Source organism: Lagenorhynchus albirostris, chromosome 8, assembly GCF_949774975.1.
Source record: "Lagenorhynchus albirostris chromosome 8, mLagAlb1.1, whole genome shotgun sequence".
Classification (NCBI taxonomy): Eukaryota; Metazoa; Chordata; class Mammalia; order Artiodactyla; family Delphinidae; genus Lagenorhynchus; species Lagenorhynchus albirostris.
In genome coordinates this window covers 23,006,257-23,033,102 of record NC_083102.1, presented here as the reverse complement: position 1 = coordinate 23,033,102, position 26,846 = coordinate 23,006,257, and the positions used below count along the sequence as shown (strand labels likewise).

Below are 26,846 nucleotides of genomic sequence, written 5' to 3'. Positions count from 1 at the left end.
ATTTACACTAATCATTGAATTTTGGAGATGAACACACAAATCCAAGACTAGGCAGAACTTTTAGCTTAGTAACATTAGGGTCTGAGAGTGAAAGTGTACTCTTTTTTTGTGAAACTGCTGAAATTGAGGCTAAGAACTGCAATCAGTGATATAAAATAGGAGATAACATTAAGATGTACATGGACTTAAAAGTTATAAGATACTTATGTATCTGGATTTCTGTGGTTCAATCAAGTCAGCTCACGTTAGGTCCAACTGTGTACTTTCCTGAACTGCTTTTATATTAATATTACAAATTATAAACCTCATTTAAAAAAATAATTTACAGGCTATACACTATATGTTACCATTATGCTTAAAACTTTCATGTAGTACACACAACCTGATTTATAATCATGTGGCCCAGTACTAAAATTAGTTGGACATTACTGGATAGCCTAAAAAAAACTTGCATGCTCAGGTGATAAAGAACCTGGTTCAAGAACTGAAACAGGATGTAAATAAATCCAAAGGGGAAACAAATCCAGCTATAGATTGTAGGCTAGTTTTATATGCATATGCCTCCAAATGCTCTGGCTAGATTTATTACCAAGGAACCATATAGTGCTATTTAAGGAACCTGAAATGAATTAACACTTCTTTTTTTTTTTTTTTTTCGGTACGTGGGCCTCTCATTGTTGTGGCGTCTCCCATTGCGGAACACAGGCTCCAGACGCACAGGCTCAGCGGCCATGGCTCACGGGCCCAGCCGCTCCGTGGCATGGGGGATCTTCCCAGACCAGGGCACAAACCCGTGTCCCCTGCATTAGCAGGCGGACTCTCAACCACTGCGCCACCAGGGAAGCCCGAAATAACACTTCTTGAATAGCCTGTAATATGGGCATCTCTCACAAGTGAACAAATTTCTCACCGGCCAGCCACATAGCTGAATTCGATGCTTAGTATTCACTTTTGGTAATAAATAAACCCTATGACAGTGACACAAACATATTTTCAAGAACCCTTCTACAGACCCCTTCATTTAACAATTAAACTTAGCAATATACCTAAATCAGGTTCCACGAACATACAACAGGACTGGTTTCAAAGTTATAGTCAGCCTCTCAAGGAACTGTTTAGGACTTGTTAGGGTTAGGGACTAACCCTAACCCTAACCCTTTAAAAAGATTATAAAAACAATCTTACCGGTCTGTCAACCTGCATGATCTCCCAGAGCACTTCGGCCACATCTGGTAGGGTGTATGGGGGGAGACAGAAGCAGCACGTGTGAAGCAGCTGGCTTACAAGTTGCTGTCCAAGCTGGTTCATCACCTGTCCAATCAGTTCTTTCCGTAATTCAAAGTCTTCTTCATGCTGTAAGAAAACAGGAACAGGAAAATTCTAATTTCAACTTTCCAAAGAGGAAGTACTCTTTCCCCTTTAGTCTAGTAATCTCTCTTTCCCGGGGAAGAAAGTATATATAACAGCTGGATTCACAAGGTCCACTAAATGTTCTGTCACCAGGAAGAAAATATTAAGAGTTTAGTTTCAAGGAAATGGGCATGGGCTTCAGCTGAGATTAACCTTAACCCTTAGGTTTTTTTAAGTTTTTTTTTTTTAAATAAATTTATTTATTTTATTTTTGGCTGCACTGGGTCTTCATTGCTGCATGCGGGCTTTCTCTAGTTGCACAGCGACCGGGGGCTTCTCTTTGTTGTGGTGTGCGGGCTTCTCATTGCGGTGGCTTCTCTTGTTGTGGAGCACGGGCTCTAGGCGCGCAAGCCTCAGTAGTTGTGGCACTCGGGCTCTAGAGCGAAGCCTCAGTAGTTGTGGCGCACGAGCTTACTTGCTCCGCGGCATGTGGGATCTTCCCGGACCAGGGCTCGAACCCGTGTCCCCTGCATTGGCAGGCGGATTCTTAACCACTGCGCCACCAGGAAAGCCCAACCCTTAGGTTTTTCATGAATAGAACACAGAAGAGAAACAATGGTTAGAGATTAAGGGTAGCAATTTTCTTAACCTTTTTTTTTCTGTTAAAAAATAATTTAAAGTATCTGTATTTCCTTTTTTAAAAAGTGACTGAAAAAAAGAAGACTTCTATCAGATATCTAATCTCTATCAAAAAAAAACTTACTTATTTTCTTCCTTCTTAGTCTTTGAATACACATATTTCTAATATGTTGGGAAAAAAAAAACTTTTACAGTGCCTTTCACTTCTAGTTATTTTCTTCTTTTCCCTCTCTCTTTTTACTGTCAAAATTCTTCAGTAATTAGCCTAGTCACATACTTAATTCTTCACTGATCTCCCTTACCTTCAATTCTACTCCACATCTAGTCAAACCTACCTTTGAACATTTTGTGAACCACTTCACTACTCCAGCCAAAAAGGTCTCTTAAGTGTCTACTAGTATACTTAGTACTATCCTGACTTTCTCTGATTATAATTTATACCCCAGTTAGATTTTCCTCCCCTCTCCAATCCATCCAAATGGCTCCACTGAGGTCCTTCCTCTTCCAGAAAGTTATCCCAACCTACTTCTTTCCAAAGAGTTTTCCCTCCTCTGATCTCATAGCAATCATGACTTTTATCACTTATCTGACAATCAAATACTGCCTTGTTGCTTTTGTTTAATTCTTTGTAACTGTATCTACTTCTCTCTTCAATTAGACACCAAATGGCTTGGAAGCAGAGATAATTTCAGACTACTTGATACAGCTTACAACACTTAGTACAGGCTGTCTTAAATCTACTAGTTGATATTTTGGTTACTGAATGATCCACTATGGAATATGCCTACCAACACAGATCAAATAAGGAGATGCTGGTTTTCCCCTAATGAGAAAGAGATATGAGAAAACAATGAGCTACAAAGTAGAAAGACTACATTGTTCATACTTACATCATTGGCTACCCCTGTGTGGATGAGGTCTCGTAGGAACCTCATGACACTACAGTTGGCATCCCGGTGGTCCAGGGTAGTAGAGGCAATGGCCCATTGTAAGATAGGGATGACAACCTGGCTCCTCAGCAAGGTAACAGGGCTACGCTGAATAAACCTGGTGTGGAAAGACAAGCTAGATATAAACGACAGGATTAGGCTATAAAAGCAGCTAGTGTAAAAGGCAAAACTATGGAGACAGAAAAAAGATCAGTGATTGTTAGGGATTGAGGGAGTGGAGGGTAAGGGGATGAATAGGTGAAGCACACAGGAGTTTTAGGATCGTAAAACTATTCTGTATGATACTATAATGGTGGATATATGTCATTATGTCATTACACATTTGTCCAAACCCATAGAAAGAACACCACCAAGACAGAACCCTAATGTAAACTATGGACTTTAACAATGACATGTCAATGGAGGTTCATCAGTTCTAACAAATGGATCACTCTGGTGGGGGATGTTGATAGTAAGGGAGGCTGTGGGGAAGGAGAGGGGAAGCTAGGGGTATATGGGAACGCTATACTTCCCACTCAGTTTTCTCAGATCCTCTAATGTTTACAGAGAATCTCCAAGAAAAAGATAAAACATTGTTCCAAATTTATTTTACCAGGCAACCATTTGTGCAAAGAGCATCTCTAGAGATTGATTTTTCAAGGAACACACCGGGAAAACAGGTTGACAACCCACCAAACAATTCTCTCATACCAACACACACACACACACACAAAAGCGTTTTCTGACTTGTCCAAAAATTAACAAAAAACCCAGTGTTCGTTACTAACTGATCTGGTTCAAATTCCTGAGCTAAGGACTAAGAATGAATACAAATGTCAGTGTTACTAGTAAAAGGAATTTAAGCAACAAGTGGGGTGGCTGGCTAGGGGTAGAGGTGGGAAGTACATACCAGATAACTTCTAAGGCACCTTAAAAGCCTAAGGATTTTTTATTCTGAGATATGATTATATCTGAAGGATGCTAAGCTTCTCAAGGAAAAAGTTTAAGTAAAGCATGACATCATAGTACCATAAAATGTTAAAACTACATGGGATTCTACAGACTGTCTAGTCAAATATTCTTGCAAAGCTCATTTTTATTGCCTTGGGCATGTTCCCTCCTTCATGCAAGGAAATCAGTTATTTTCCCCTGTTCTCATCCAGCTCTTCTTCATTTAATGGGAATATTCTGGTTCACGATTTAACTTTGGGTTATGAACCATTAATCTACCTACTCCTCTTACCTCATTTTACAGAGAAGGAAACAGTTAACTGTTAGGTGACAAGATCAAGCAGTGATGAGGATGAGCAATAAAAAAAAAGGGTTGCTCTTCAGAAGGACTGACCTGGTGGCTAGCCTGAATAGGTCGTCCACAGTGTCAGGGTGATTCTGGAGCCCATTCTGCTGTTCTAAGAGCTGAAAGGTGGGCATGCACAGTGCCTAGAAAAAAAGTGATTTTAAAACAAATGCTTGTAAATTAATGCCATGGGATTCAGACTTGCTAAATATCATAACATATACAAAGAGAACAAAGAGGGGAAGCACAGATAAGTAAGAAAAGAAAAAGACTTTGATGAGAGATCAACAAAGGGAAGATATAAATCTTTCTCAGTTGACAAAAACAGTCTTCACATATGAAGTCCACATTTCAGAAAGGGTTGAGGATACAGATTTCAACTGGGTAGATGTCACCTCAAATTTTTAGAAGTTTCTGAAACTGAAGACTGTGCTTATGTACTAGATATGGTCTGGTCCACTAAGGGAGTAGTTGATGTTTTAATGATAATAACTATGAAATGGCAATTTTAAAGGGAAAGACATCTTGGGAAAAGGAGCATTATGATTTAACTCCCTAATATATTTCCTTGCCCTGTGAATAGGAGAGGGTAAAAGCAGTATATCAGGAGACTTTTCCAATGCCTGCTATTTACCCTAAGACCATCCCTCCTAAGTGAACTAGTTCATTGGCTGTTCCAGGCAAGAAATTAAAAACAGAAACATGCTTGAGCTTAGAGATCCTTTATTTTAAATCTACTTGCCCACCTTCCCACCCTCCAAAAAAATCCTACCTCTGGATAGCATAAATCAGACAGTAATAACTGTAATGACCAGTACATCTGTGTGGTCAATCTCTCTCTCATTCTCCCAAGCAGGCCTGTCCAGAGAACAACTAGGAAGTTCTACCTCCCTATTATTAGGGCAACATCATGCCTGGGAAGGAAATATGAAGAAGCAACAGAATTAAAGACATGGTGAAGAACACACTGCTAGGCCTTTAGACCCTCCAAGAAAACATACCTGGAGCATGTCTAGTAGTCCCTGCCGACAGCCCTCTTCCATGCCATACTCATCCACAAGGATACTACCAAGGTACAGGAAACAGGAATGCTGATGTACATGGTAAACATTCACCATCTGCCAAGGGAAAATCCCATTAGTTCAATTCTTTACCCCTCAAAAAGTATCAGCTTAGGACTTCCCTGGCGGCGCAGTGGTTAAGAATCCATGTGCCAGTGCAGGGGGCACGGGTTCGAGCCCTGGTCTGGGAAGATCCCACATACCGTGGAGCAACTAAGCCCGTGCGCCACAACTACTGAGCCTGTGCTCTGGAGCCCGCGAGCTACAACTACTGAAGCCCGCGTGCCTAGAGCCTGTGCTCCACAACAAGAGAAGCCACTGCAATGAGAAGCCTGCGCACCGCAACGAAGAGTAGCCCCTGCTCGCCACAAGTAGAGAAAGCCCGCGTGCAGCAATGAAGGCCCAACGTAGCCAAAAATAAATATTAATTAATTAATTATTTTTAAAAAGTTTCAGCTTAGGTAGCTGTCTGGAGGAAGAAATTCTGAGATAGACTGGTCTCTTCTCTTTAAGACAACGCAGTAAAGCTTGTTGGCAACATTTTCTAAAACATAGGGCTCAGTTCCTCAATTATTTTCAAGTACTCTATTTAGAATTCTTTCAAGACTTTGACCTTTTTTTATCTTTCCAAAACAATGTTGTAGGAGAGTTGTATAATATTTACTTCAAGCTGGAACCATTAAGGAGTTATTATCCAAGGTTTGTGTAATATTTACAAAACCCTAACAATATACCTTAATTTTCCAACCTACAAGTTGCTCTTATTTGCATCAAAGATAATTCTTTTTTTAAAAAACAACCACAGCAGGAACAAAATATCCAATGCCCCTCATATTAGAGGAGACTCTGAAAGCATTGTTGTTGTTGGTTTTTTTTGTGGTACGCGGGCCTCTCACTGTTGTGGCCTCTCCTGCTGTGGAGCACAGGCTCCAGATGCGCAGGCTCAGCGGCCGTGGCTCACGGGCCCAGCCGCTCCGCAGCATGTGGGATCTTCCCGGGATGGGGCACGAACTCGTGTCCCCTGCATCGGTAGGCAGACTTTCAACCACTGCGCCACCAGGGAAGCCCTGAAAGCATTGTTTAAATTGGCTTCTAAACCCCTCTATCTAATCATTTGAGTAAAAAGAGCGTTTCCAATCAAGATATCTGAATCTCTACAGAATAAAAATTTTAATACAATATAAATATTTAAACTAAATTATTTGTTTAGGATTTTTACCCTACTATCCTCCAAAAATTAAGAGGCCACCGTACGTTCATCTATTTAAAATGCCATCACATGAGAATTTCCTGGCAGTCCAGTGGTTAGGACTTTCACTGCCATGGGTCCAGGGTTCAATCCCCGGTCGGGAAACTGAGATCCCACAAGCTGCGTGGTACAGCAAAAGAGGGAAAAAAAGCCCATGCAACATGTATGTATTAATCTTATTACATAAATTCAACTCTTTCAGCTTGGTGGGAGCGGAAGGGCAGAGTAACTGGCACTTATCAGCATATACCATGAAAAGAACACGAGATGGGAGCTATGAATCTGTTCAGTGTTGTATACTCAAAACTATATGCTGTACTTAACGAACGATATAAGTTACGGTTGGCAAACTTTTTCTTAAAGGGCCAGATGGTAAAAATTTTAGGCTCTGCCGGCCTTACAATCTTTTGACTACTTAACTTTCCACTGTAGCACAAAAATGGCCAATAAGCAATAATTAGATGAATAAGCATGACTATCTCTCAGTAAAACTTTATTTACAAAAACACGTGGCAGGCCCACTGGCTGTAGTTTACTGACCTCGAATTTATGGGATTTTTGTCACATAAGATGCTACCCTATGCTACTGGAATAAAAGAATAACATAAAAGTCATGAAGGTATCCTCCAATAGCAAAGGGGAGTTAAATCACATTGTATTGGACCCAGAATGTATTGCACTGAAGGGGACACTTGACCAGAGGTGGACACAGCCTAAATGCAAACATATACTGTTGTACTCAGGGTACAGTAAATGCAGAAAATCGCTAAAAATTAAAATTCTGTTACAATATTTACCTATACAAACTTTAATCAAATCTATAATTTAAGGAGGCATGGTCATGTAAGTGCCAACTGACACTGCAACAGCATGATCCTGGCTCTGGGTAAGAGCTTCCTTAAGAGTGAGGCAGAACTTGAGGGGGCACTCACTGTCAGAGTCAGCCTGATAGATGCCCTGCCCAGGTGGAGAAGGGTCACTTCAGGTTGGCTGGGTGGGGTCTAGCTGAAGCCCTGTGGTAGTTCTCCTCACAGCATGAGTGCAAAATCTGAGAAGGTACTTGCTCAGAGTCGCACTTTGCCTCACCTCCGTCAATTTTGTGCCCATGGCACCTCACTTGCCTAAATCTAGTTCCAGCCCTACTGTAAGGTTAACACCAACATAAATTACTTAGTGAATTAAGTCACTAGTCATAAGTGTCTCATACAGAATATTCTAGACATGAATATGATCTCAGAGAGCCATGTATAGTGAGGCACACCATCATAATTACATACCAATCTTGGTGATTGAAAGAGTCAAATTTATTTCTTGACAAATAAGAGACTTATGTAAATAACTAACTATGGTGAAGAAAGAAGAACATCTCTTTGGGCCAGAAATAGCAAAGTTTGACTTGCCACATTTTTAAAAAGGAAATTAATATAAAATGTTTAACATGGGTATATAAGAGCTGAGCATTAAAGTCATTCCCATTTCTGAATTCCACACTGAAATGCGCTGCTATTTAGACTATCACTATACAGAACAGATTACAGGCTATTTGCCTTATAAATAACATACCACAGGCACTACTTATCTCTTTCAAATATATTTTAGTTTGTATTTAAGAAATACAAAAATGTTTCATTTCATCAGCAGAGTTTTTCTTCTAAAAGGCTCCTATTTCAAAATTCTGTATACTGTACATTTTCCCTCTTGTAGAGAACTCACCTGTGTGACTAGTGGCTGCAGCAGGGCTGCAGATCCTTTGCCTACACAGCGAACAGCAAAACGGAGGCATCTGCAACAACGTTCTACAATCCGATTATCAGCCCGGTGCTTATTTAGAGTCTCAGATAAAACTGGCCATATCTGAGTCAAAAGTGAAAAGAGCACAGAAAGAAAATGAACAACTAAGTGCTGAAAAAAATGCTCCCAAGTTGGTAACAACTTATTTGGCTTTTAAATAATTTGGAAAAATCTTTCTTTATAGGAACACACATGACCTGATTCTGGTCAGTGGGTGTGTGTATATGTGCTGAGGTTCAATACACTACCCATCACTGACAAACAACCACTTCTTAACGGAAGCACAATGACTCTTTACAACACAAGAGGACCATGTCTAACTTTACGAAAAGACAAAGATACATATTTTCCTAAATTCTGGACTTCCTGTTTTAGGAAGGGAAGAAGCAGAATGAATTATAGAGGAAGAGATATTTAAAGACAGTTCCAAGAAGTTGGAAGACCTTGAACAAAAGGACTAGAGCTAAGGAAATGGCAAGCTTTGATACCGCTGAACACGTAAGGATATTTGGTGTTTCCCCCCTGAAGTCTGAAAAGCACTTCTCAAAACATGCCCTCTGATCCTCACATTACCCTCATTTTTTAAAAAAGTACAAAGGAAGTACATTATCAAAGAGGAAACTAACTATGATGGTTAACTGGCTTTGTCAAAAACATTTTGCCGGTAATGATCTTGCCTCCCAGCAACAATAAGATTCACACAGTTAATCTCTCCCTACTTTGGCCTTTCAGTGCATTTCCCCACAGCCTGTTTTCTTACCAAATCTAAAATCAAAAATATTTATTTGGATGGTTCTGTTCCTCTTTTCATTGATATTTAAAGCATATCAACAAATTGAATCTTCCTGTGAACCTAGAAGACAGTACCTTCTCACTTTAGTTACCCAGAGCCTTATAAGGAAAAAGGAAGATCCACAGGCATACATTAGCACTTACTTCCTGTATGACTTTTTGGCACGGATGAGTCTGTCCATTTTCCACAATGGGATTGGTGTGTCTGGGGAAAGACAATGGCCCAAATTAGCGAAAGAAGAGCAAATTCATCAAGGAACCAGGGCCCTAATCCCTGTTAGTTTACTTAGTATCATTCTCACCAATTAAAGAAAACCAGAGTATTTTTAAGAATCAATACCTTTTCCTCCCACTCTGTTCAAACACAAGCACAGTTTAAATCATCCCATCAATTTTTTCTCACCTTTAAGCCTCTTCTACTGTAACATGTAAATTCAATCCAACTCTGCTACATGGGCTGTGGGTGTGGGGCGCTACAACTATCCTTTCCATCTTTTTTCCCTTTATAAACCTGAATACGTAGTTTCTTCCAAACTAATAAATATATTCAGATTGTCTAAATCCACTATGAGAAACCAAGTACTGCTTCATTCCCAGCATTAAAAGGCAAAAGCATTAGGAACCCTGGTCTACCAAAGACGTTTCTCATGGTTCTAGTCTAAATCCAATGATACACAACATGGGCCCACCCACAGTACATCCAATCCAACTATTTGTCTAGTTCTAGAATCCACTAATTTGAAGGAAAGCAGGGGGGAAAAAAACCCCACTACGATTAGCTACCTACCTCTTTAAAGGAACAAAATTCTTTAATTTTAAAAAGCTCAATAGCAACTCAATAAAAATCTAATTTTTAAAAAATCAGGGCATGTCCACCTTTTGCAGATTTTCTTTCATTTATTGTGAAATAGGAGTTATTGTTAATAGGCTCTCAGAATGGTATGCAACAGGGCTCCCCTAATTATATAAGGAAAGCATTATACCAACTCAGGAAAAAATATGTGTAGATAAGAACAAGCTAAAACAACACCTCAGTTTTAATTTCTTCCACATAGGTATTTATGCAACTATTAATTGATATTCCAGTTATACCTACAGGACTCGCAAATTATATTATGCAACTAAGAAAGGATCACTCTTTGAACACTGTCACTCTAATGCTGTTTTAATCATTATGCTCCTCTTGACTTCAAAGAAAGTTTAATTTCACCTGGTTATTGAAGAGGCTTCATTATTTTTTTGCACCCATACACTATAATAGCAATGACTCTGAAAGTGTAGTCCTTGGAATAAAAAGCAACAGCATCTGGGAACTTTTAGAAATGTAAATTCTTGGGTCCTATCCAAGATCCAATCCATCAGACACTCTGGGAATGGGACCCAGCAATCTGTTGCCTTGGTAATTTAAGTACTACAGGCAACTTTGATGGATGTTAAAGTTTGAGAATCACTGATCTAGAGACCTAGAGAATTAATTACATTTTAAAGGGCCTTTTGACAAAGGTCTACCAAAAATAAATTCTTAGAATTTGCCTTTGCAATTGTAATAGGACTAAATTAGTCTCCTGATAGAGGGAGTTTATAGGAGGTACTCGGAAGTTGGAGGAAAAAACACTTCCTTACTTCAATACCTAATGGTCTCATTTGAGCTTTTAACCCAGGGCAGGAACCTGGCATCTCTCTTCTTACCTAAATATCACTGCAAGGCGATCTAAGAACACAGTGGGATCTGAGGATATGCCGTTGCTGGGCTCCTGAGACAACAGCTGAAGAGACAGATATTAACACTCAGTCATTACACATACAAACGTACAGCAAACACTGCAATATATACCCTTGTACATCAACCTCTGTCTCAATCTCTGATTATTTCCTTATAACAGATTCCTGAAAGTTACTCAAAATGGTAAAAACTTTTAAATTCATATTAGCAAATTATTTTCCTCCATCTTACTGCATCCTGGCCAGGAATGCATATTAACTTTTACTATATGATCATTGTGGAGTAGAAAACAGTATCATTTAATTTTTTCCCATTTACTTTTACAATGATTAGGATATTATAGACATTATACATTATAATATAGATTATATGTATTATACTATATAATATATATTTATATTATACTTTTATAATATAAAGCTTCAAAATTATTATAGCTTTATAATATATTTTAAGAGGTAAGGCAAGTTGCTACCTCTTACTCTTCTTTCCTAAAATTTCTTAGATACTTCTACCAGCATATTATTAGAGATAAACTTTAGAGTCACTTTGTCAAGTCCTCCTAAAAATCCCACTGGTATGTTCATTGCTATGGTACCATAAAAGTAATTTGAGAAGAGCTGACGTTTTTACAACACTCTTCAAGGAAACATGCTAGGTTATGGTTTTGGTTGTTAACTTGAATGGTGTTTTTCCCACTGTCATCTTGTAAATGGTGTTTCTGATACAGTGAAAATCTACTGATTTTGGAATACTTATTTCATATATATAGCTACTTTGATAAACTTATAAATTTTAATAACTTCTCAGTTCATTCTCTTGGCTTTTCTGGTTAGATAAAAGACCACCTGCAAATAAAAAATTTTGTCTTTTCCTTTCTAACATGTAAACATATTATATTTGTTTCACCCCTTACTTAACTGGACTCACCTTTTTCAATGCCATAACCTGAACAGAACATAGTTCACTAAGACATTCAGTAATCTTATCCAAAGGTAATCTGGCTAGGACAAGTGCTGTCCCTGAAAGACAAAAGATGATACAAATGAAGAAAATAAAAACTGAACTGAGGTAATTCATTGGTCTACATCATATGGCTGACAGAAAAGGCTGACTGGTTCCATTCTTTCAAAAAGATCAGCACTGTTTTTTTTTTTTAGCACTGTTTTTAAATTATAATAGTTTGTTATTTATGGTTGGGTTTTTCTTTATTTGGCTTAGAAGACCATACTGACTTTCACATTGACATTTACAACTGAAGTTAATATTAAACTATTTCTCCTCAGCAGCCTATTGGTTTAAAGATGTTTAAATACATAGATAGCCCCACTTCCAATTCTTCAAAGATTTAAATGAGTGCTTTGAACAGAAAAGTAATAGTTAAGTTTGCCTTTCTTTCATTTTTAAATAGTTCCAAAAATCTCCCCTCTCCCCTTTTCCCCCAAATAAACAGTAATAAATCCATAAACCTTCACATTTGAATAAAAAACTGAATGATTTTTCTTGACAGTCTATAAACCATGGACGAATTAGATTTTTTATTTAAAACTAGGGGGAAAAATCTAACAAATACAATTTTCTCCTTTTAATTCATCCCTATAGAAAAGAATGTTACTAAAAAGTTTTCTATATCTAGAAGATACCACTGATATAACTGGGATGCCACATTCTAAGTCAGACGTCACATTAGCATCAAGGTTAAATTTCACTAGAAAATGACAAGATGGCAGCGATACCCGCTGGCAGTAGTTAAGAAAAATCTGACCTGATTTAATGCCAGAAAATGTGGCAAAAGATTGAAAAGAAAAGAAAATCTGTCCTGAAAATGCATAGTTACATTGGCTGGTAGGGAACCTGATCATAGAAGTGAGAAAGAACAGTTAGTTGACATTTGACAGGCATCCAATCTGGACAAGGCTGTCTGCCACTCACAGAGACTTAAAAGATGCTGCACAGGCTGTATTACCCAATCTTTTATTTGATATACCCCAATAAAAGATTGCTCAATCTTTTATTTGATATATTAGCTTTAAGGATTTCACTACCTCACAGGACACCCCAATTTGTTTTCAGAAAGTATGGTTACAAAGCATTTTCTTTCTAGGAGCCAGTAAACTGTCAACAATCAATTCCTCATAAAATAAATCTGTTCCCTCTTTTCTAAGATAATCTTTCAAATATTTAAAAATAGCCACTGTGTTAAAGTCTCCTCTAAGTCTTTTCCCCTAGCATAATATCTCTAGTTCTTCCATTACTCTGAGTTTCATCACCACCCTGGCTGTTTGCCTTTTGATCAGTGTAAACTGATCAGTAATGGTTAAAGACCATTAAGTGACCAGAACCCTTGACTTCTAGTTATAGGACTGAGCCAGGCACACTACCTTTAAATTTCCACTTACTTCTATGGTATAGCAATGCTTATTTGGTCTCCATTTTTATTCTTTCCCCCAACTCAAAAAGGAACTATGTTTAGTTCCAATGTGTTGTCTCCACCCAAAATCTAGGTTCGTGCTATAAATACTGTAAGCACTTTGTATTAGTTATATAGCCTTAAAATATATTCTAAGAATGCATGTACACATAATCAACACCCTCCCCTCTGAGTGACCTTCCCCATAACTGAGTAAACTGCAACTGAAAAGTGGGATACAACTGATATAACCCCTAGAAGTGGCTTAGAGACTGTTCCTTCTTAATATCTTAAGTAAGTACCTTTTAGCAAGCCCACAGCAGCCTCTGGAGACAACATGAAGGAATCAAGGGAACGGGCAATCTCTAGGAGTCCATGAAAGTGCTGAGCCATGTGGTCTCGGCAGACAGAGCAAATGTTATGAATGGCTTTGGCTGCAGCAGAAGCCAGAGGTTTTTCACACAGTCCTTTCATCAAATAGCCCAACACAGGGTCTAAGGAGAAAATCCATACGTAAAGATTACATTATTTGAAACTCAAGGAAAATTTCTATTTGTTAGAACAAAGGTTTTACATTCCCTTTTTAAGCAAAAGAACCATTTTTAAAAAATGAAATGTGGGGCTTCCCTGGTGGCGCAGTGGTTGAGAGTCCGCCTGCCGATCAGGGGACACGGGTTCGTGCCCTGGTCCGGGAAGATCCCACATGCCGCGGAGCAGCTGGGCCCGTGAGCCATGGCCGCTGAGCCTGTGCGTCCGGAGCCTGTGCTCCGCAACGGGAGAGGCCACAACAGTGAGAGGCCCACATACCGCACAAAAAACAAACAAAAAAGAAATGTGTTTAAACGCCAATGTTTTTACATATAAAAATGGGGCTGATCTCACTGACAAATGGTGTCAGAGAGAGTCCTATCTATTTATCTTCCATTTCTTTCCTTGTGGAAATCAACTGTTGCTTGTTGCTAGGGCTTCACAGAGCATGGTTTGAAAACCACTGATTCAGTCTGAAACCACTGGTGGATATAACCATCAAGTATTAATAGGGTAATGTAAGAAAGACGATAAGGCTCAAAGAGTACCATTATACTCAGAGATTAGTCACTTTGTTTAAAAAAAAGCAGTCTACATTAATCAGGACAATGACAGTTATCTAAAGCTGACACTTTCATACTTGCTTCTTTATAATTACAAAAGGCCCCCAAACCACACAGATGGATCTTTAGCACTTCTAAAAGAATTAGTTCATTATGTTTTACTTTCTGCCAAATGTAAGTGTTCTAAGAAAAGGGATTACAAAGGCGAATTCCTATAAAGCAAATCCTAGTTATCCTTTACCTTGCTTCATAAAAATCAGAATGTTTTTCTATGAAGAAACCCTAAGAAAAATCATACATGGTTAAAGAGCACTTTATGTGTACTACAGAGTAACCGCATACCAAACCTTATAAAAGAAGTAATCTCTGAAAGCCCATTTAAAAGTTATCTCCATTTCTAGTCTAATGACAAAAACAATGCACCAACCCAGCATGAACCTGCTCCCTTCCACACACACACACAAAAAGGCCTGTTTAGCATGGGAATCAGAACTAGAATCTAAAACCTAGCCCACGCAACTCTAATACTATAGGCTTCAATGATTCTCAAATTAAATATTTGTGTTTTTGACTATTCTAGAGTAAGTATGAACACTCAGCAATTTGTCTTCTAATTGAGGCACAAATTTGAATAAGATACTACAGGTGGTACTGAATATAAGCCTTAACAAACAGATAAACCCACTTAGTTTCTTTGTGGAAAGTGTTCAGAAAAGAAAGCCAAATTTTGAGACAGATAATGGAAGTGAAGAGATTTAAGAATTAGAAAATAGGTATTTTGAAAAAATTTTTAAATGGTATGTTGAACTTGGAAGTGGCTCAGCTATGATGTAATAAGCCTATCTATCTTATATGCTCTATATACAGAAACAAGAAAATAGGAACACACATCTCTTTTTAAGTAAGAGTTTCAGTCAATAAAAAAAGATCATGTGTAAAATAAAATCAAGTCGAAAGGTGGTAATAAACATAAGTACAGCACAAACTTAATGATATTCACGAATTTGAGAATTCTTAAAATTCTCAGAATATATCAGTCTTGAACATCAGCTGGGCTTAATATATATTAACCTAGATAAATTATTTAGTCTCTCTGTATTTCAGTTTCCTCATCTGGAAAATGAGGGGATTAGAAGAAATTATTTCTAAATTTACTTTCAATTCTAAAGTTATTTTATATGATCTTTAGTTATTTTTTCAAGTCAGTAAAGGCAGCCAGAAGTTATATAACTCAACACTCTTCATTGTAGTTTGTACTTATTTAGTTTCAATAATAATTCTTAGTTTTTAAATGGAGCATGTATTTAACACTGAAATAACACACCCCCCCCCAACTGTCTTTGCTTTAGCCTATTAGCAGCTTCTAGTTTAGAACTACAGGACAGTCTGATTAGCTCAAGCCTATGCCAAAGCCTAACAAAGACAGAAATAGTTATGCTGAAGCACAGTACTACTAGTAGCAAACTGTTTCCCTATCTAGAGATCTAATCTTTCAAAGGTCCTTTCTCCAAAGTCTGATCAGATTATAAAATGTTGTATCAACTAAGCAATAACTCATATATTTAGTCTCAGTGTCTAGAAACATTCAACCTACCAATAAAAGAGAAAGTAGGAAAACAAAAGCAAAAGTAAGAGAGAGAAAGAAAGAAAGCAGAAAAATCAGAAGCAGCAGCTGCAGAGGAATGTTCACACATACCAAGGAACTGAGGATTTCGATCAACCACTTCGCTCATCTCTCCAACCAATTCAATGCTGGTGTATCGCACAGCTGTATGTACGGTCTCTGGGAGACGGACAACTCCTTCTAGGACCTCCACAAGTGTTGGATTGTTCTCCCTGAGTTTAGAAGGCAAGTACTCAGAGTTACCAATTTCAGAGGTTAGGTTCTGGCTAAAAAACAGGCTGCAATGACACAAATCATTGCTAAAGGGTTTCTTTCTAAATAAATAACCATTTGGATAAAAGTGCTTAACATCTGGTATGAAAGTTTTTTAACCCTCAAAAAGGAGGAAAAGACAGAAATGGAAGATATCATTGTTTCAGTTGAGAAGCATACTACTGCTCCTTAATCTTCTCAATGTCAGTGAAGTGTCTAAAGACACATCCTGCTATCAAATAAGGCTCTTCAAATTGGAGAGGCAGGCAATTACTGTGGATCAATGTCTTCTTTTAATGAATCCATTTTATTTATTCCTATATCTGCAGCACCTAGAACAGTGCCTGGCACACAGTGGGCACTCAATAAATACTGCTGAATGGCTAAATGAATGAAGAAATAATTCTAGACCACTCGCTATTAGTTGTTATTCTCCAAAAGATTTCTTATAGCTGGATAATGGATACTTTAAGAACAGGTAAGCATGGGTGGGCCAGCTCACTAATTAAAGAAACAAGAACACAAGCTGTAGGAATAAAGGTGCCCTGACTTAGAACATGAGGGAAAATTAAAGTTATCCAAATACTTTCCACAGCTCCATGAATTAACCTCTTCCCTTTCCTTCTCTTCTTTTCACTCTTATTTGCGGTACGCGGGCCTCTCACTGCTGTGGCCTCTCCCGTTGCGGAGCACAAGCTCCGGATGCGCAGGCTCAGCGGCCATGGCTCACGGGCCTAGCCGCTCCGCGGCATGTGGGATCTTCCCGGACCGGGGCACGAACCCGTGTCCCCTGCATCGGCAGGCAGACTCTCAACCACTGCGCCACCAGGCAAGCCCTGGCTGAAGTTCTTTAAGCAGAGTGGAGGATGCTCCCAAAGTGGTAGAACGTAATCCAGAAATGAAAGATGTTTAAAATGCAAATAAATCCTGGATTAGTGCAAGAGCACTCCTTGCTGATACACTAAGTCTATTAAGTCCTTCATACACTAAAAAAAAATTGTAATCATGCAGTTGGCTTGAAATGTGGATAAACAAAAAACAAAATAAAATCTTCTCTCATTTATGCTTTATGCTTCCTACGGGCACTAAGCTAATTATTGAGACTTTCTTCCCATCCTTTCTCATACCAACACAAATCAGTTAGATTATTAGTGTAATAATCTTCAGACTGTTACTGAAGTTTCCAAAAGATACCAAATGGGTTTCAAAGCAAATAGTATGATATGTGATTCAGGACCAGAACTCCTTAATAGAGAAAAACAAACCTACTCTATCTCCTTAAATGTTTACTGGATTAGAAACAACATAAGATTTCATTGACTAGACCCTGTAAGACAGCTAAGAAAGAAGACTGTACATTTTATGAATACATGCCTTAACCATCTCTCCAACCAAGGCCATGGACAGAGAGCTCAACTGCAGACATCTGATTACAATACAGGAAAACTTGACAGATACTAGCATTGATTTATAAACTCACATAACAAAGTAAATTCTGTTTTTAAGGATTCATGTTGAAATAATAAATAGAACTTCTATGCTAAGCAATTAGAAATCAAAATCTAATAATTTAAAATTTTCCAATGACGAAAACAAAAATAATAATTGCCCTTTAGAGTTTGCTATTCTTTTAGGTGAAATGGTACCTATGCCTGGCCTCTCTGAAACTTACAAATGACTCTCCAAGACAGGAAAAAAGGAGAACAATATAATTAAATATTTGTAAGGATAACTCACCCAAGGTCACAAAAGCAGGTGAGAGCCAAATTAGTGCCTATTCAAATGCTTTTAAGGAAGTGCCAACAATTTAACAGTCTAACAAAGTTTTGATTATACCAACTTGCACAAGGGAGCCTAGGTTGGGAAGATAAATCAGCATTCTTTTCCTAGCATCAAGAACAAAATAATTTTAACTCTAGGAAATGTGTTTAAAACGTGGATATCAACAATGCATGCTACTCTGGACTAGACTCTAGAAGTCAGAAGACTAGACAGCATTATAGAAGTAAGAAGTTCTAAGAATTTCCAAACATATCCCATACGAGAAAAATGTTGTAATTTTCCTTCCTCTGATATTAAGAGTTCCCAGCAAAAGACTTATTAGACACTCACGGATCAACACTCTTTGCTATAGCAGCCATGATAAAGAGAACCGCTTCTGTCACCTCCCAGGGTGGGTTGCCTTCTTTCAGAGTAGAATATAACTAGAGAAGAAGAGGTGGATTATGGATCCATTAAAAGGAAAACAGAATAGAATTCCAAAACAAACAAAACAAAAAACTCTGTTAGTTAAAATAAATCTAGCCCCTTGCTTCTAAATTTATCTCTCAGAGCCAGGGAAAAATAGTATCTTCATTTTTCAAATCTTCACTAACTCTAAGTAATACTAGTTTAATATTTGAAACAAACCCATTTAGGGCCCCAAGAGTATATCAAGATTATCATCTACTCCCACAAAATGAGTATTATGGAGAAAACAAAACATATTACACGAGTGTCTTTTCCTGGTCCTGATAATAACTCATAAATACATAAACACACTTAAAAATGAGATATAATGTAAAACCTCGGCATATGCATTGGCTTTACATTTCTATTATTTTAACTACTTGTCTGCATCAACACTAGTAGCATAGATTAAATTCCTAAAAAGTAGCTGTTCTGAAGCACCCATCACAATACCATGTCCAAGCAAGGGGAGATGGGGAGAGACCAAACAGAATACTCAGAGATGTCCAGAAACTTCCCAGGGTATATCCATCAGTGGGATGTGACTGGGTGTTAGTCTAAATAAGATTTCTGTAGTCATATAACACACTGCTAGTTAAGATAAAATTAAACAATTCTCTTGTATGACTTCACAGAGCCTTTAAATATACTATTTAAGTCATTTTCCAGTTTTAATTGACAGAACTGTTTTTTCTGGCAAAGAACATCTCATGAGACTGGTGTCCCACAGTACACATCTTGGACAAGACTAATAATTTATGTAAATTTGTAAATTGAGGTCTGGAGAAGAACAAGTAACTTGTTCAAAGCTGCAGAGCCAGTGAGAGAAGAGTTGAAATCTGAGCACAGGTCATCTGCCTATGATCTGGGGATCTCACTAAATCTGCTAAGAATCCCCAACCCTTTCTAGTTAGATAAAGAAACATACTTTGTTTAATATAAAGAAATATAGTTATAATTTTATGAACACTTTCTAGATCAGATGATGCCCCCAAATACACAAAATGCCTGGATTACCCATCCCCCCAAATTAGGTTAGTTCAGTATTGCTGACAAAGCATTAAAACTAGTATTTCTGGATTCAGAGCATGATCCAGCAATATGAAAACCACCTGACATTATGCTAATGTTAAGTGATGTGGAATGGTGGTGACTGCAACCTTATGATGTAAAATGTTACTCGCTGATTGTCAGGAAAACCACAGGACTATGATTCTTCTACTCTAGAATAGTCACCTCTGGGATGAAACTGCAAAGGAATCTAACCATAAATGTGAACAAAGGAAATGCCAAATAACTAAGAGTTGCCAGGAGTTGATACATAATTATTAAAGCAGAAAAACTTGTCTATTTTCCTGGCTAGGTCCAAATTCCCTATAAGTATCTTGGGGGCTTTAAGGTTTATCCATGATCTTCCATTTCAACTGAACAAGTGGAACAACTCTCACTAGCAAGATTATAGTGTAAACCATAACTGAACTGTTCACTGCAATTGGCTTGTAAGATACTAAACAAACATAGCTACTATATGCCAGGCAGTGTGCTAGGCACCTGCATATCTACTGTCCCATTTAGCCATCAAGATTGAAGAAAAAGATGGAACACTTAGAGAAGACATAGAAGTTAACACAATTAAAGTGATTGGTAAAACTGCTAAGAATCTCCAAATGGGCTTACCTGAGCAAAACACTCCATAGACCCAATCAAGAAAATCAAGTCCTTCACCAGGTCTGACACCCTCATCCGAAACTCCCCAAAGTCATCAGTCTCCTCAGGAACCCCCTCCTGAAATTTCAAATCAGATAACATTTGTTTTAAACTAAGGCTTTCATTTACTTTATAAAATCAAGAGTAAAAAAGCCATTAAGCAGTCCAGTCCCAATGAACAAAAAGATGAATCGCCTAAATCACAAAGACATTTTACTATAGAGGGTATCCCAAACTTTTAGGTGTGTCAAGTCAATACAACCTATCTTCTGCCTTGACTATTAGAAACGCTTCTCTTTTTTTGTGTGTCCCAGCTACATCTTGCCTGCTGTTGGAAAGATCTGGAGTGGTGGGGGTGGGAAGTGACCTAGAAGAGGTGGTAACTTAAGAGTTTATTAGCCTATCTAGATAAGGCCTAGCTTTTTATTACTGAATAAGCCTCTGAAGCTTTACGGTTCAAGATCTACCAAAATCAACCATTATCACAAGAACTAGACACAGAATAGAATATTAGACTTCAAAAAGAATTTTATATAGGTGGACAGATACATAATAAGACATGTATAATAAAATATTAATGGTAGAATTTAGCTAGTAGGTATACAGATATTCACTATAAAATCATTTTCCCTTTGCTGTATATTTGAAATTTTTCATTAAAAAATACAGAGATCATTTACATTTCATGCTTAAGGTTTTCTTACTCCAACACCCTCCTGTGAGTAAACTAAGGCTTACCAATTGTGAGATGGTTATGGGCACCTATAAGAATCTTGGACCATGGGTATCTGGAAAAAGCCCTTAGTATTACTGACAATTGCTGATTTAGTTCAACCTCCTTGCTTTAAGATGAAAAAATTAAAGTCAAGGAATGAGGAGGAAACAATGGCTGTCTCAGATGAGATAATGAATTATAAAGCACTATACACCTACAAGTGTAAGGAATTACCTGCCAGGGAAATGGTGTCACAGAACTAGCAAAGGGAAGAAACAGATCAAGCAAGCAGAGCCATTTAAACCAGAGCAGCCCGGCTTTTATTTACTTATCAGGCTTCCAAGCAATATGTAGTTGAAGATAAGATTCCTCAGTTTTAAAAAACAAGTAGTGAAAACCACTAAACTAAATCATCACTAAGGTTCTGTGGAAATACAAAATACCATAACTCAAATAACAACATTAACATTAAAATGAATAGACAGTTTTCATGTCAGATTTAATAGTAAGCAATAGGAAAAAAAACCCACTCCAAGTTATAGGTTGAAGGACAGGGATATTAAACCAACCAACCAAAAGAATGAAATAAATGCTACAAAATTTGAAGTGACTAAGCAAAGAATGAGATTGAAGAGTTTTCCAATGGACTGTTTTATAATATTTCTAGTGCATTTTATTCTAAGCAAATAGATTATATTTTATTTTAACTTATAAAATTCGTATTAGTAATATAAAGAAAAATGTGCACATATGTGTCGGGGGGGGAATCATAAGTTATTTTCCACATCCTCACACAAATATTTCACCTTTGTGTTAGTTTTAATCCAACCACATATTTTATGCTATTAAAAATACATATTATAAAATCTGACATTTTTTCATTTAGCGTACCAACTATTGCTATCTCAAGTTATTATTTTTAACTGCTGCATTATGATCCATCAGAATGCTACATAATAATATACGTAACTCTTTAATATTCTTTTTGTGGGGGGGAGGGGGACCATGCCACACAGCTTGCGGGATCTTAGTTTCCCGATCAGGGACTGAACCTGGGCCGCCAGCAGTGAAAACACCAAGTCCTAACCACTGCACCACCAGGGAATTTCTTCTTCTAATACTCTTGTACGTGGGTTTACCATTTTTTTACTTTTATAGATAATGCTTTGTACATAAAATAGCAATTTTTTTCTTCTGCAGAATTATTTAAGGTGAATTCCCAGAAGAATTACTGGCTCAGCAGGATTGAGTTCTTTTTACATAGACCTAGCACTCTTCATTATACTGGTACTGACTTCTTCAGTGTAAGCTAGAGTGACAGAAAACCCACAGATTCCATTAGCTTTATTCTCTATCTTTTCAGTTCCTTTTCAAGCTAGCATTGAAAACAAGAGGAAATCAAGACTTGATTAAGTAGAGAAGAAAACTTACATGGTCTGGTTCCAGCTGGCAGTGGCGAGCCAAGGCATGAAGCAGCCTTTGAATGTAAGCTTTGAAGATGCCATGAATAACTTCATCATTAGTTTTGTATAAATGCTCCCCTAGTCGGTACCAAAAGTTAAAGGAAATTTCTACTACCTATCAAATTAAAAGAAAGAGAAAAGATGGTTTATTTGAATAAGAAAAGAAGGCAGTTTTATTATTACTAGGGCCAATAGGAAAGAAACACTTTAAAACAATATGAGTGGAACCAGTTAAGAAGCCATCTTTTTTCTAGCAGATTTATTATTATCCTCCCAAATTATCTTTCCATGTTAGGCCCAAAACTCCATTTAGGATGACTGGCTTTACATTCTCTGTCCAGCCCTGGGATAACTTCTCCAACAGTATATTGGATTCTGAATTTAGAGAAACAGATACAGAAATGGAAGTCTCTTTAAAAGTATTTTTTCCTAAATTCTGAAATTATTTCTTTTTTTTTTTGAGATTAAAACACTTCTCACCAGATAAACCATCTACAAATAACCTGTACAAACCACAGCTCATCTTACATATGGCACTGTTCAGAGGAATGATAATTATTAGGTAGTACAATACTTCTGCCCAAAAATGTTTTAAGTTTCAACAAAATCTAGATATCCTCATGAGATTATGTCAAACAAATACGCATTATCTTTTATATGATCAAAGAAAAAGGACTGAGACTCACAGGACTACTGAGTCCCTCCCTAAGAGGGGCCCTACCATCCTTTCCCATTAATGATCCAAAATGGAGCCATTTAACTAGAGCTAACCCAGCTTGGGAGTTCTTTCTCACTTCTTATACTATTAAGAGGAGATAAAGCTTCTTGAATAAGAGGAGTTTTTTTTTTTTTTAATCTAGCAAACTTAAAAGAGGCAGCATGTCTTAGAAATTTTGGGATGAAGAAGACTCTTTAAATCCTTTCAAAGCCATTCTCATTTTCATCCATAATTTGGAGAAAACTTTTGTATGTTAAAACTTGTGGAGGTACAGTTAAGATTTGGTATGTTTTCTTTAGCTATAAAGCTCTAAAGAGTAACTGACGCTAGAGAGGGAGCCTCAGTGGAAAAGTAATAGGCTTTTTTTCTAACAGGTCAGCCCAGCTAACCAAGTAGGAAAATAGAAAGGAATCAAAGCTGAAGTCCAAATACATACTTTTTAAAAAATTCAAAACAGAGGAAACTCCCCATCACATTAATTAAAAATAAAACTATAATTTCGGGCTTCCCTGGTGGCGTGGTGGTTGCGAGTCCGCCTGCCAATGCAGGGGACATGGGTTCGTGCCCCGGTCCGGGAAGATCCCACATGCTGCGGAGTGGCTGGGCCCGTGAGCCATGGCCGCTGAGCCTGCACGTCCGGAGCCTGTGCTCTGCAACGGGAGAGGCCGCGGCAGTGAGAGGCCCGTGTACCGCAAAAAAAACAAAAACAAAAACAAAAAACTATAATTTCCCACAAATAAAAAGCTCGACAGGAGAAAATGGAATGCAGATAATATGTGACATACAACTTGGAAAATAATGGCATTAGCATAGAATAAACACTACCTCATATTGAGGGTGTCCTGCACAGATAAGAAGCAGTTCTAGAGTTCGTAGGTCCCCAAGGCCTTGGCCTGGAGTACAAACAATTTTTTCAAGGAAAGTTTCACACAGTTCAGTGAAAATACGGCAGTAATTCAGAACTCTGTAAATGAAAGAAGAATGAGAACATCAAGTCAGAAATCTGGATATTATGCGTTCATACTCACAGACACAGTTCATCAAATAAATAAAAGCGATCCTCAGCCTAAGGGACATGTAGTGATTATTTGCTATGTTGTATCACAATTTCCATAACAAAAATCTTTCCTTAAATCACATACTTTTATACATACAAGGAAGTGACTCATAAGTCAGTTAAAATTCTCAATTATTAAAACATCTGAATAAAATTCCCATCAAATCACACTTGATACTTCTCATCCCTAATTCTTAGAGCCTTACCCTTTAAAGTGCAAAAACTTACTACTCTCCATGATCACAACCTCTCCCTCTGCATTTGATTTGCCACTCTTGGTTCAGATGAGAATAGCAGAGCATCTTGAGGATGCAATGTATATATTTACAGAGTCACGAAGAATCACAAAGGATAGATAAATAATAAAAGGTGACTTAAAAGAACACCAGACTGTATATGAATCCAGGTCTACTGCCTTTAATAATTACTCACTTGTCTAAATCTTCACGTGCCACAGCCATATGATAGGCAGTCTCCAATGTCAGGACTCCTTGAAAAAGTTGCATGGCTAATGGCAAGTTGGTTTCCACATTCTCAATGGCGTACAGAGCTGAGCATACGCAGTCTGAAGCAGCTTCATGTAGGTTGGATGAGGTCTTATCCTGTTGCTAGGAGGTAGCAGGAGTAGGGAAGTAAGAAGTTTGATCATTAAGCTGTAATCCAAGTAACAGGAAACCAATTATAGCCTGTTTCTGAACATGTACTTTAAATACATACAGCCTAATAGTCATGGCCTTCAATGAGACAACATCCATCAATCTTCCTATTTCTGACTATTATTTCCTTATATGCCAAGCAAATCAGCCTTTTTGTACCTCAATCATGGTCATATGACTTCTAAAATTCATATTTTCTTCCATACCAGTCCCTCCAAATGGAATTCCATGTGTTCCCTGCCCTATTTTAGTCTATGGAAATTTTCTCCATCTTTTTTTCTGATATTCAGGTACTATCTAAAATGAAAGGGTCCAACAAGTATCAACACATCATTGTGCTATTTCAGAATACTAAGGTTAAACAGAGATTTTTAAAGCTTCTGGGGAGGAGAGGAGAAGGTAACTTAGAAAGGAGCAAAAATCAGTTTATCCACCTTCTCATTAGCAATGATGCCTGCCAGTATATGAGAAAGCAAGGTCTTAGAAATTTTGAAGAAAAAGAACAGTGAACCTAGAACTCTATACCTAGCTAAATCATTGATTAAGAATGAAATAAAAACATTTCTCAGGAATGCATGCAAAAACTCAATATTTATTTCTCACATATCCTTCTGAGGAAGGTATTTGAGGTAGGTCAAAAAAAATGGTTAAACCAATCCAGAAGCAGAGTAAAGAGAAGTCCCAGGATGACAGCTGGGGAGCAGATCAAAAGAGCAACTGATACAAATTAGAGAATATCAGAAGGTTCAAGGAGGGAGGCCTCCAGGGTTTCTATTCAGGACAGTACAGTTGAGAGGTTGGATAAATTTAGCGAAGGCATATTGGTCTTCTGTGAATAATAAAAAAAACAAGTACATTTAGAAGCTCTGCGGGGGTGGGAGGGGAGCCGGGGGGGGGGGCAGGGGGAGCTATAAAAGCAGGGCTGGGAAAGCACAAAGACACAAATTATTCATTAGGTTATTCTTAGATTGAGTGGCAGTGAATTAAAAAATATTCACTGTATTAACTATGTTTCAAAAGTTAAATGTTCAAATTTATTCTTTTGTATATACCAAGTATTATTTTAAAAATATTTTTTAAAAAAGAACTATAGGGGAAAAGTTATATAATAAGGTCGTGGTCCAAGCATAAAGCAAACTAAAATATTTAGTTTTATGTGGCATGACTTCGAACCACTGAAAAAAATGTAAGAACGAGAATACATTTGACCCTGACTCTAGAAACACTCTTAAGTAACAGAGGACCTAACACTGGATCAGTAGAGAAGACAATATAACCCTAGCACACTACTTAGCTTGTTCCTTACCCCAATCTCAGTTCCCAAGAGTCACCACTGTTTTAAGTTTGAAGTGTGTTCTACACTGTCCTCCATTCATACGTAAACTTATTTACACACTTTTTAAACAAAAGTGGGAGCTGAATTTTTTAATACTGACTACTCTTCACACAACTTGGTGAGATGAGAATCAAAATTACCATTATTGAGGTATGGCATCAATAGACATGGAGACAAAGACAATGATAAGCAAAACAATTATTAGCATCCTAAGTTTCCTGAATTTTAGCTTCTGATCCAAGAATGACAGCAGAAATACACGAACAACATTACAATACCAAAAATGTCTCCTTGAAGAATGCGTTTTCCTTTTCTTTCTTTAATTCACAGTGATATCAATCTAGTATCATGCTAAATCTTCTAAATTATAGTGCACCAGCACACAACCAGTATGGAAACACAGAGTTTCCATACTAATATGTGTTCATGGAAGGAAAACCATCAGGGAGAAAGAGACAAAGTCACACCCACCTCCAAAGACCTGTTTAACATTTGTGCTTGAGGTATTGCTGTTTCTTGTTCTAAAAACTAGTCTTATTCTAAGCACTCATTTACTCTTTGTCTACCAAGACAGAGGAATGTATTACTAGGCAATGTTACTTTTAAAGTTTAAGGAACAAATGCACAAGTATATAGAAATACATTACTTCAGATCTCAAAAACCCCAAATTCATCCTATACATACCCTGATGTTTAAGTATACTACCTCAATTACAAAGATAATATTCTGATTTGTAATTGTCTCAAACACCCAATG

General features: G+C 37.6%; 1 protein-coding gene across 3 annotated transcripts in view; it reads right to left on the bottom strand.

The window, feature by feature from the left end:
- The window catches only part of TNPO3 (transportin 3), an 82,036-nt gene that overhangs the window by 15,008 nt on the left and 40,182 nt on the right, over positions 1 to 26,846 (bottom strand). For all 3 annotated transcript variants that reach the window (XM_060156713.1, XM_060156712.1, XM_060156714.1), the window contains 15 exons: positions 24,530 to 24,705; positions 23,866 to 24,004; positions 22,291 to 22,437; positions 20,115 to 20,222; positions 18,321 to 18,412; positions 16,029 to 16,168; positions 13,544 to 13,735; positions 11,762 to 11,853; positions 10,798 to 10,874; positions 9,253 to 9,313; positions 8,239 to 8,379; positions 5,217 to 5,333; positions 4,264 to 4,358; positions 2,880 to 3,036; positions 1,186 to 1,353 (listed from right to left, as the gene is read on the bottom strand). In XM_060156713.1, the coding sequence (XP_060012696.1) occupies positions 1,186 to 1,353; positions 2,880 to 3,036; positions 4,264 to 4,358; positions 5,217 to 5,333; positions 8,239 to 8,379; positions 9,253 to 9,313; positions 10,798 to 10,874; positions 11,762 to 11,853; positions 13,544 to 13,735; positions 16,029 to 16,168; positions 18,321 to 18,412; positions 20,115 to 20,222; positions 22,291 to 22,437; positions 23,866 to 24,004; positions 24,530 to 24,705 (1,902 nt within the window). The remainder of the gene's footprint in view (positions 1 to 1,185; positions 1,354 to 2,879; positions 3,037 to 4,263; positions 4,359 to 5,216; positions 5,334 to 8,238; positions 8,380 to 9,252; positions 9,314 to 10,797; positions 10,875 to 11,761; positions 11,854 to 13,543; positions 13,736 to 16,028; positions 16,169 to 18,320; positions 18,413 to 20,114; positions 20,223 to 22,290; positions 22,438 to 23,865; positions 24,005 to 24,529; positions 24,706 to 26,846) is intronic.